This window comes from Dreissena polymorpha, chromosome 7 (assembly GCF_020536995.1).
Source record: "Dreissena polymorpha isolate Duluth1 chromosome 7, UMN_Dpol_1.0, whole genome shotgun sequence".
Taxonomy (NCBI): domain Eukaryota; kingdom Metazoa; phylum Mollusca; class Bivalvia; order Myida; family Dreissenidae; genus Dreissena; species Dreissena polymorpha.
The window spans coordinates 31,764,446-31,776,364 of NC_068361.1; the positions used below are offsets into that span (position 1 = coordinate 31,764,446).

At 32.6% G+C, this 11,919-nt stretch overlaps 2 protein-coding genes across 2 annotated transcripts; one reads left to right on the plus strand and one right to left on the minus strand.

Moving 5' to 3' along the window:
* The first annotated feature begins 6,071 nt into the window (after positions 1 to 6,071).
* Positions 6,072 to 9,563, plus strand: LOC127839596 (cardioacceleratory peptide receptor-like). Its single transcript, XM_052367984.1, has 7 exons — positions 6,072 to 6,173; positions 6,465 to 6,558; positions 7,172 to 7,314; positions 7,661 to 7,799; positions 8,043 to 8,132; positions 8,750 to 8,841; positions 9,189 to 9,563. Exons 1-7 carry the CDS (start codon positions 6,072 to 6,074, stop codon positions 9,561 to 9,563), a joined length of 1,035 nt encoding a protein of 344 aa, XP_052223944.1.
* A 1,045-nt stretch (positions 9,564 to 10,608) lies between these two features.
* Positions 10,609 to 11,391, minus strand: LOC127839597 (homeobox protein 2-like). The gene has a single exon (XM_052367985.1). The coding sequence runs from the start codon at positions 11,389 to 11,391 to the stop codon at positions 10,609 to 10,611; it is 783 nt and encodes a 260-aa protein (XP_052223945.1).
* Positions 11,392 to 11,919: the final 528 nt, after the last annotated feature.

Genomic DNA, 11,919 nt, shown 5'->3' on the forward strand with positions numbered 1-11,919 from the left:
GTAGATGAACCGATGGACTCCCATTATTAGATTTGTTATATTCCTTAAAAAATGAGATATAATGAAATATGACTTACATTAAACGCGCTATTATTGTTTACGGGAGCGTTTACATTTCATAATTATATTGCTTCATCACAGTAATATTGAACAGGAATGATTTGTCGTTTTATGAACGATTAATTAAAACAAGTATGCATTTTCTATATCACAATTTAGATAGAGAATTGTTACAAAATGCTTAGAAACTGAGCTTAATTCAACTGTTAAATGTCCATGTATGGTATGTTAGTTGTTTACAATCATTACACAAAACACTAAGGCTATTATAATACGGTTAGATATTAGTATAGCGCAATTATTAAACAAATGTTCAAATTTATTATTGTTAATTAAGCAATGTATTAGAGAAGATTTAAACTTACGATGTCAGCTGATGTTTAAATCAGGCGTTATGTTGTAAGGCTTCAGTAAGAAAATCATTAACGAGTCGAGTCTAATCTACCGCATGACAATAAATAACTATTACTGTAGTGTTAATGGACGGTATCAACGTTAAAAAGCGGGTTATTGTAGTGTTGGTAATAAAAACGTTGTTTTATAACCATTTTTCAAATGCTATTCACTACATAAATGTATCAAGAATGAACTTTCAACAATCAGTGTGTGTCTTGTATATGAGCGTTACTATTTATTAGTTGGATGTGTATTTGCGATGATCCCAGTTATATTAATTTGTGTGTGTTTTGTGTTGACACCTTAATATAACACATTGATACGTGGACTTATTCCTGTTCAAGTGTACACACATCTTTTTATTAGCTGTGTATCAAGGTATCTTCTTCAAAATCGTAATAAACTACATTCGAGGGTAATTTAAAAGAACGATTGTAGAACAAATCCGCTATATTCCGATTGGACAGATTGAAGTGTGGCTTATTGGGAAATGGGAAAGCAGCGGTGCACTAAATAGACTGTGTCTGATGTAGTAGAACCGCTGTGGTGTTATGACGGGACCAATAAATAGTGGCTTCGAGTTCTGAAAATTCGTTTACTTGTTATTTTGATTACGTACCGTTAACTGGAATAAACGAGTTTATCAGACAACAATGAAAAAAAATCACATTATTTTAAATTGGAAGCCTAGCAGTTCTAAACATTTACTTGTATTTATTGCGAGTAAGAAGTTGATACGTAATACAGTTGATGCAAGAATGGAATAAACAATAATTATATGTAATTTGCGAGTTTATATTACAAAGTGGCTTACTATAAATTTTTACTTTTATGAATCTTCCTGGAGTTCTATCTAAAATGAAAGTTAATTAGCATTGTTCGCAAATGATGGATATATCAACACGGAGCTTGATGCACTCAAGCGTTTCAACATTCGTTTCTGCCACTTACGCGAAACAGAGGGACCTTTATACTGACCTGAATATATCATACGAGGATTACTATATTGTTGATCAAAACGTAGCATTTTGGAAGGTTTGGCTGATTTATTGATATTTGCTTTAATTAATTGTATGCATCTGTGAATGTTTTCAATTGCATTGTTGGATGCGAGACAACTTTGAAGTCATATGAATACACGGATGGCATATTGCATCGTAACGTTTGGTTTATAGATTCTATTATTTATTTTTTTGTCAATTGTGTTTGGTAAGAAGTTACATAATTGAATCATTTTAAAGATGCAAATCACACGTTTAATACTAAGCATAATCTGACTTATTGACACCTTTACCTTCACTGTATTATGACGAAGCTTAATATTACATAATCGTGTTTGTCTACAATACGTGTACGTTATTTTATGATAAACAAAAGAGCATTCCCGTTGCATCCGCCGTATATTAATTATTAGTCTGTACATTACATCCTGTGCGCGATTTTCCTTTTCAATTTACATGAAAAAATAGCGAGGAACTGAAATATCCCATTTACATTTATGATGTTTGGTCTGCAAAATGATAGTATGATAGAAAAAAGTACGGTTACCATTACATATCTCGCAATACTTATTCATTTGATGAGATTCTAAACACGATTCAAATGCTTCATAAATACCGTAAATTCGCGAATATAATACGCCCTCGTGTTTAATACGCACCCCCAACTTTGGTCCAAATTTTTTGGTAAAAATTCAAAATCCGAGTAAAATACGCACTAAAAAATTCAGTGTCCGAAATCGGCCATGACACTGTCATTTCCGAAAAAAATGTATTCACACTTGTTTAAATAAAATTTCAGATTGAAGATTCCTGTTTAAAGTGATCGCTGTCATTTGTTCTCCCACATGTTAAATGTCTTTATATATTTTCTCCATTAAGTTTATTTGAACGTATTATTTTAAACAATAACGACATTTAGAGCAATACCGGTAATTATTGACCATATCGGCAAGCTATTGCATTCCCAGTACACATTACGTTCGACAGTGTTTACACCCACTCTAATTTTCGCGCGCTTTTAGACAAAGACTTGACAGGAAAATACATGAGAAATAGATTTGCAAGCGTAAGCGTCGGGTAAGCAACAAAATGGGGAAAATATATTTTTGTGTTGTGAAAATAGCAAACCAATTTGGCGTTATCACACATCTGTTTCACAGTGCTACCCCGGTATAGTGATCGCGATGTGTTATCGGGCCGTTGTCATGACAGTTGCATAATAAATATCTGTCTATTGTTTATATTACCGTTGATTGTTTTATTAACGCAAACATATGGTTAATTTGATACCAATGTGACAATTTTGAGACAATTCTTTCTAAGACAAATGGTTGCCCTGAAAAGGGCTGTTTTTTGTTTCTCGTTAGTGACGAGTTGATCACAGGTCACTTTCGTCGAACCCCTCGAAATCGCTCTCTTCATCGTCGCTTTGGAAAAAGCGAGCAATTTCTTCTGAAGGCATGCCTTGCGGATCAACATCCGTGTAGACTGTCTCCTCTCCGGTTGGATCTGTCTCATCGTCTTCGCTCTCATCGTCTTCGTCTGCGGCGAGGTCAGGAACTGGGGATCGGCTTTTAATTAGGTCCTTGAATAGTATGTCATCTTCTGTGCCGTCAAGATGGTTGCTGATGCAGCACTTCTTGAATGCATGCTGGATGATTGCAGGATCTAGTTGCTGCCAGCAGTCGACTATCCACTGGCAGATCTCCTCAAGTTCCGGCTTTCTTCGTCGCCCCCCCCCCCCCCCGGCAGTAAATGGTAGTACTTAATCCATACGGGAATCTCTATTGAGAGCGAGGAAAAAGTAAATTTAAATCCGGAATGAGTTTGTTAGTTATTGAATCATGCATAATATTAGTTTCAACATTTACACTGTCTATCATATATACGGGAAGGTACCCCCAGCGTTATATAATCAAACATAAGAATTATAACAAATATGGTTTTGACTTTTACTCGCCAAACCTTGCATAGCCCAGACTAAATCAACAAACATAACATTTATGTTTAAGTTATCCATAAAGAAAACTTGACATAAATATATTGTAATCATTTAACAAACAATATTTCAGTTACCTTAAATTATCTAGCAATACATTTATATATTTTGAAATGCAACACATATCAATATTCCAATATGTATGTGTTCATGTAGAAAGAATTATTTATCAAAAAAGTGCAAAATACATCGTTAAATGTGTTTCATTTAAAAATCGTGTTTGTAGATAAATACCAGAAAAATGCTATTAGGTATAACATATTTCACAAATGCATACACACTCATATTAACATACATATCCGTTAGCTTTATGCAATTATTAACTACACATAACAAAATGGATCGTCTATGTTTATAAATTTTATTTGGTGAAGAGTATGCGGCCCTAAAATAGTCATACAATGATATTTATGTTACACAATCGGTAATATACTTTTGTACTGTTTAAAAAACATGTAAATGTAAATATTACAGTATTCAAATAAATAGGAAAATACCTCCTACATACATTCTTTTGGTAAATACGCATGTTATTCAAACGAGACTAAAACTGAATCTAGCGTATTGTGCTGTTCTATCGAGTTCATTACCATGCCGGAAATAGGCCTTTTATTCGAGATTTAAATAACGTCCGACGCGGAAGTACTACATCACACCATAACTGATAACGGGAAATCAATAACCGAAGACGACTCATTAGTGTCATTGTTTGTGAGCAAACTATCACCGCCTATCATTCCAAGACAAAATATGTATTTTGGGGAAACGCTGAGTTACCATAAATGTAATCGGTTTTTATTAATTATGTTGTACACCATATGTGCGAACAATAACTAAATCACTGATAATGAGGCAGCGTTATAATGTGTTTTTTGTTTTTTTCTATAAAATATGCAAGGCCATAATTAGGCATTCCACATGTTTTATTTGTGCATATGCGCTCCGCCGAACGAAATTGTTCAGCACAATTTGACATGACACGGTCAAACAAAATCGTTTTACCACTGTATTATACCGAATAATCGTAAGAAACATTGTTTGCAGCACGATAAGTAAACGTTTTCTGCAAAAATAGTATACCCATGACAAACTTGTAAATATTGTGATCAAATACACTCATCGGTTATTAGTTCGCTATATAACTGTACTGTGTATTTTAGTTTATAATAAATTGAGAACTTTTGTTTCAGGTGCCGCAACTGGTGCTGTTGGTGACTCTATTTGTCCTAATTGTGGTCAGCAACACATGTGTCCTTGTCGGGATTGCGCTCTCTGAAAAACGTGCGAAAACTCGGATGAACTTCTTTATCATGAACCTTGCTATAGCAGGTAACGAGTGTCATTTGACTCATGCGACGTATTCAACACGTCTGTCCTTGCCATTAATAAATACATCAAACATAAACAAGTCACGGATTGAGGTTTAATTAAATGTGTTTGCATAGTCTGAATTCGCTCCATATTGATTCACTATCAACAAAGCGTGCGACGTCAAAAATGAATTATATCATCATCAAATAATGGTGGTAGCCATATCTGCAATATTTTTATTTTGTTGATATATTATGAAAACTGTAGTTCGTCATGTAATCATTTAATGTTTGAATTGTTCATTAAATCTCATCATGTTAATGTTAGTATATAACAAGTTGAATGATAATATAGACATAGCATTTTATAACAACCCAATATGTGTATGTTTTATTGGGGGTTGTTCAATTAACATCAAAATAATCTAATAGAAATAAAAACCGAATAATTACAAAATAATCGTACAGCAAAAAAATTGCTTTGTTGTTTTATTCTGTAATATTATGTTGCAAAATGAAAACTTGTATTCGAAAAACCTTTTTGTAAATACATATTAAGTAACTAATAAATGCATGTACATATTTATTATTCATTTATTTGTTTAATTAATTAAATAAATATTTATTTTGTTATCAATGTATTTATGTATTTATTTAATTACGTTCTTATTTTATTTGTATGTATTTATTTAATAAATTATTTAATTTACTTATTTAGTTAACTATTTAATTATTTATGTATTTATGTATTTATGTATTTATATATTTAAGTATTTATGTATTTATGTATTCATTTATTTATATATTTATGTATTTATGTATTTATGTATTTATTATTTATGTATTCATGCATTTACGTATTTATGTATTTATGCATTTATGTATTTATGTATTTATGTATTTATGTATTTATGTATTTATGTATTTATGTATTTATGTATTTATGCATTTATGTATCTTTGTATTTATGTATTTATGTATTTAAGTATTTATGTATTTATGTATTAATGTATTTACGTATTTACATATTTAAGTATTTACGTATTTACGTATTTACGTATTTATGTATTTATGTATTTATGTAGTTATGTATTTACGTATTTATGCTTTATGTATTTATTTACGTATTTAATTATTTATTTTATATTCATTTATTTTGTTAGGTATTTACTGATTTATGTACTTATTAATTTATATATTTATTAATGTATGCTTAATTGTAATAATCATTTAATTATTTTGATCTGTATATTTTTATAAGGGAATTTACAATCGATTTCAATTTAGTAGGATATAATTGCAGATATGTCTGTGGGATTGATGCACGTGACAGTGGAGATTGCTGAGAAGTGTTTCATCGTTTGGCATGGTGGCCGCGCACTTTGTAAAATAGTCCGCTTCTTTCAGGTAGTTTTGTGTCCTTTCTAATTGTCTGTTTGTGGCAAATTATCATTTTATTTGCATATAGAATCGTTTACACTTTTGCGCCTAAAATTCATGGAATTTGAATTAAAATTTGAATTATATAAATATAACGTTGAAATTTATGACACAACATATTAGAACAATATGTGTATTTTTTTATAACTAGCATTATCTGTTGAGTATGCTTATTGTTTGTAAAATATTCAAATTTGCAATGAATAAACATACACCATAAACAAACTCAAACGTTAGACGGACTGATGTTATTTTCAGGTGTTTGTGATATATGCTTCCACGTTCATGATAGTTGCCCTTAGCATAGATCGCGCGGATGCAATTGCAAGGCCGATGAAATTTACACGCAAAGGTATGTTTGTAAAATAATGTATGTTTATAGTACAGTCACACATAACTAACGCTGCCATCAGTGATAGAACGGACACTTTTCGATACCTATATGTGTATTAGAGAATAATGACATTTGCTAAGATGGCAACATAATGTTTATTTTGGAAATCCCAAAACGTTGAAGATTTAACAAACAAGAAGACTACTTAAGTTTTGGCATAATTATTTCTACAGTTACACCGCCTTAATGTAACAATTCAGCGTCAAATAAAGAAAACAATTAGAAAAGCTAGTTGTGTTTATTGCCACTGTAAGGCGCATAGTTCTCGTGACATGTGTATCGTTTGGACAGCTTTTACCACTGGTCAAGACATACATTGACAATATTTATTTTTCAAGGCGATTGTAGGAACTGTCAATTGAATACATGTTCAGTAAATATGTGTTTCCTATTGATTTAATTATGTATCTGATAAGGAAATAATACTGCGCAATGTATGTAATTAACACACAATTGCTGTATTGGGCACTTAAATTGTGTGAGCTGTGAGTAAGGGCAAATGTGATGTTTCACCAAGTATGTATGTAATATCAACGGAAATAGACAAACACTGTATTCTTATATACTCAAGCCACGACAGTCCGGATATTGGCAAACGGTGCTTGGATCAGCTCCGGCATTCTCTCCATTCCCTCGTTTCTCCTGTTCGATACAGTCACCCTCAACGGCGACTCACACTGCATAATGACACTACAGGAACGCTGGCATTGGAAGGTATATGGAATAACAATAATTTTTTTTTAAAGAATAAATTGTTTATTCGCTTTTGATTTAAACATTAATAAACATAGATAAAGTAATATGATGAGTCATTGCTTTGAGTGTAAAAAGAAATAGCACTTTATACATGTATATCAAATCTATGTTCAGTGCTTTTTAACGATATGTGTCATATCAGTTGTTGCATAACGGACGAAAGCCACTAACTGTTCTTTTTTAAGGATCATAGGAAGCTTCAATTTGATACATAACGTTATTCCACAAATTTCGATGAGAACATAATAGAGTTTTTTTCGAAAGTCATCCGAATTAAATTACCGAATAATACGTTACTTTGCAGGTCTACATAACATTGATTGCCATGACTGCGTTTATAATCCCAGCAGCAGTCATCATCTCGTGCTACACGATTATCATTTGCGTAATCTGGGGGAAAGGCAGGGGTCTGAACAGGAATCAGCCATCCGATAGTGACGACAGTAAGTGATATAAGGCATTTACAAATGAAATAAATTTAGTCTTCAGAACGTAATGCTTGTTTTGGCAAACGTTAACTCTTTGAATATTAAACAGGGCGTTTCGTCATTGAAATAGCATTGCGAATCTGTTGTTTAATGACGTTTAACGTTTTACCCATAATGTATATTTAATGCTATGTTTTACGTAGAGAGCAGTGCGTTCTTCTAGTGAAATTAAATAATGTGCGAACGTTTTGTTTTTAGACATCCAAACTACCCATCGGACAAGGAATAAAGGAATCATTCCGCAGGCAAAAATAAAAACGGTGAAAATGACGCTCATTTTTATACTTGGTAAGGAGCAACAGCTTGTTTGTTTATACAAAAGTATTTAACATTGAAGTCGCGAACACAAAATGAATACATGCATATTTGTCTTATCTTAACAATACCATGGCGTATTACTTGTGTGCGTCTACAATGTTTCCGGTAAGGAATAAGCATTCAATTATATCATGGCATTATGTTAATATGGCCTGATTGTGAGTGTATGATTTTAAAATGTGTTTAAAAGGTGATGTCTAAGTATCTACCGTCAAACTCGTTCAAATAAAACAACTAGGTTTATTATTGTGTGGCTGATGTAACATCCTTCTGATTATGAAACATTCATCGTTCTCTATGGAAACCGTTAAGCATATGTTCTTAAAATGTCACCAACAATATAAATTTTCAATAGATATAAGCCAAAATATCAAGCAGTAAGAAGTACATGTACATCATTCTACATGTGTATGCTAAGCAGTTTGAACAATGTATTTCAATGTATGTATGCATGTTTCAATGTTGAAAACACATTACCTGAAAAAAAAACTGACAAACGCAAGATTGTATTTAATCACATTATGGTCTAGATCATGTAGTATGTACTGATCTCGAATAAAATTATTGTATTGTCCGTATAATTTCAGCCTTCGTGACTTCCTGGTCTCCCTACTTTGTGTTCAATCTTGTTGACGTGTACAGGGATATTAACACAGTGACGTCACAGACACAAGTCGCTGTAACGGCCTTTATTCAAAGTCTTGCTGCGCTAAATTCTGTGTTAAATCCAATAATATACGGAGTATTCGGAACACGAATATGCTTATATATAAGGTGATATGTTTGTTCCATGTTATGGTTTGTTATGTATTGATTTTTAGTGGTAACGCAAACTTTTTTGAAAGATACAAAATATCGTTCTTCATAAAAAAACTCTACGTTTTATCTACAAATTACTAAAATACAAACAACATTTAAATACATTTATAATATCTGTTTTATGACGTATGTTCATGCTGTGTTTTCAATAGGAAGCTGCCTATCCTGAAAACCCTTGGTGGTTGTGTGTGTAAATGCCGCCTTAAGAGAAAGCTTCTTACCCGGTCAAATGTGCAGTTAAGTAACGGCGGTGGAGAAGGGTCATCTGGAACGAGTTTGATGGTCAAATCCAAAACAAGTGCCACTTGGAATTGCCTTAATGGAATCTTTGACAACAGAAAATGTGATTTCAATACCGCTGAAAATGAAGTTCCGCAGATATTGCCACCCCAGAGGAAACTTTGCCAGCGAAGACCCTCTGGGCTACCATTGGCAAATAGAAAAATGACTCCATCTGAACTTATATTGCTTGAAACATTCCGTGGTGAGAAGCGTCAGAGTTCAAGCGCGTTTGATAACGTGAGTGACGCTAACGGTTCAGCAGAAAGAGCCTTGAATACACGTGTATATGTGAGCCAGTAAATTCATCCTCTACACTGTAGATCCTAATGAATGTTTAAGTTTTCGGTTCAAACCGAATTATTTGTAACGTATACGCACTCCAAGTAAATCAACTTCAAACCCAAATATATTATGTGTTCAGCATATATACAACGTATAGTACTTTATTTCAAATATAACACAAAACTACATAGTTTTTATCTGAATAGCTTCAGTATTGTTTAGATTAAAATACTTGTTGGGAGGTATGCTCAGTTCCATTGCTTTACTGTACGTTCAACATGGTGTTATAAGTATGTGAACTTTATTTATTAATAATGTATAATGTATACAAAGAAGAGCATGAAGTTGTAATATTACAAAATAACAAAAAAATTGTTCGTGTCTAGCACTTATTTTCATAAAGGGGAATCAACAAACTCAACCAAAATCTCATGAAAATATTTGCGTTTATTGCCTGCCGGTCTTTAAAATATCGCGCGGCATAGCAAAACGCCAAACAATAAATCAATTTAATTATGTCTGAAACTTCAAAACAAAATACGCGTTTTTTATTCTCAACATAACTTCATTACTTATGAAGATTCAAATAAAGAATACATAGAATATTTTATAAAATAAATATATTAAACGGCATGTTTATTGTTTTATTCAAATAATAGATCTACATAACTTACATTGAAGAACAGCGTTTCGGTGGTTTATTATTAGATTAACGATAATTGAATATTTGTTATCATATCATGTTGACCGTTTTAAGAATTAATAGCTACGCATGTACTTTTCCAAAAAGTATCAATTCACTTATCATATACAGCAACGTCATTTAGGATAATCAATAGCAAGGTGTTTCTATTAATTTATCACATCTGATCCGCGCTCGATTAACAAAACAAACACGAACATGATCGACTTTGATACCGAATGTAGTTATAACGAAATGTCTAAACTCTCGTCGGTAAATGTTTAGTATCAAACAATATCCAAACGTGGTTATTACTCATATAACTGGAACCGTAGTTCATGTTATCACTTATATAACTGGAACCGTAGTTGATGTTATCACTCATATAACTGGAACCGTGTTCATGTTATCACTCATATAACTGGAACCGTAGTTCATGTTTTCACTCATATAATGGGAACCGTAGTTCATGTTATCACTCATATAACTGGAACCGTAGTTCATGTTATCACTCATATAACTGGAACCGTAGTTCAGGTTATCACTCATATAACTGGAACCGTAGTTCATGTTATCACTCATATAACTGGAACCGTAGTTCATGTTATCACTCATATAACTGGAACCGTAGTTCATGTTATCACTCATATAACTGGAACCGTAGTTCATGTTATCACTCATATAACTGGAACCGTAGTTCATGTTATCACTCATATAACTGGAACCGTAGTTCATGTTATCACTCATATAACTGGAACCGTAGTTCATGTTATCACTCATATAACTGGAACCGTAGTTCATGTTATCACTCATATAACTGGAACCGTAGTTCATGTTATCACTCATATAACTGGAACCGTAGTTCATGTTATCACTCATATAACTGGAACCGTAGTTCATGTTATCACTCATATAACTGGAACCGTAGTTCATGTTATCACTCATATAACTGGAACCGTAGTTCATGTTATCACTCATATAACTGGAACCGTAGTTCATGTTATCACTCATATAACTGGAACCGTAGTTCATGTTATCGCTCATATAACTGGAACCGTAGTTCATGTTATCACTCATATAACTGGAACCGTAGTTCATGTTATCACTCATATAACTGGAACCGTAGTTCATGTTATCACTCATATAACTGGAACCGTAGTTCATGTTATCAACTCATATAACTGAACCGTAGTATTATCACTCATATAACTGGAACCGTAGTTCATGTTATCACTCATATAACTGGAACCGTAGTTCATGTTATCACTCATATAACTGGAACCGTAGTTCATGTTATCACTCATATAACTGGAACCGTAGTTCATGTTATCACTCATATAACTGGAACCGTAGTTCATGTTATCACTCATATAACTGGAACCGTAGTTCATGTTATCGCGGAGTAAAGATTGTTCAATATAAGCAAGGTGTAAATACTTTCGTGCTGAATTACATGTTGCGCAATATAAATTCCAGTGATAGCGGATTGGCCATCGGAAGTGCATCAACGTGCTTTATTAACAATACACTCATTAATAATAATAAACAAGGGACAAAATTGTCACAAAACCAGGTTTTCATTGTGAAAAAAAATCTGATTAAGGGAGAAAACTCAAACTGAACTTTTGAAATAAACAAACAAAATTAACCCCCTTTGTAAGTTTTTTTTTTTTTTTAAATCTATTTTTAGTC

Bases quoted from the DNA above. Each gene is read 5' to 3' on its own strand.
- LOC127839596 (XM_052367984.1), top strand. From the start codon at position 6,072: ATGTCTGTGGGATTGATGCACGTGACAGTGGAGATTGCTGAGAAGTGT. The intron at 7,315-7,660 runs GTATATGGAATA...GTTACTTTGCAG, and splicing joins AGGAACGCTGGCATTGGAAG to GTCTACATAACATTGATTGC. The intron at 8,842-9,188 runs GTAACGGCCTTT...TGCCGCCTTAAG, and splicing joins CGTCACAGACACAAGTCGCT to AGAAAGCTTCTTACCCGGTC.
- LOC127839597 (XM_052367985.1), bottom strand. From the start codon at position 11,391: ATGAACTACGGTTCCAGTTATATGAGTGATAACATGAACTACGGTTCC.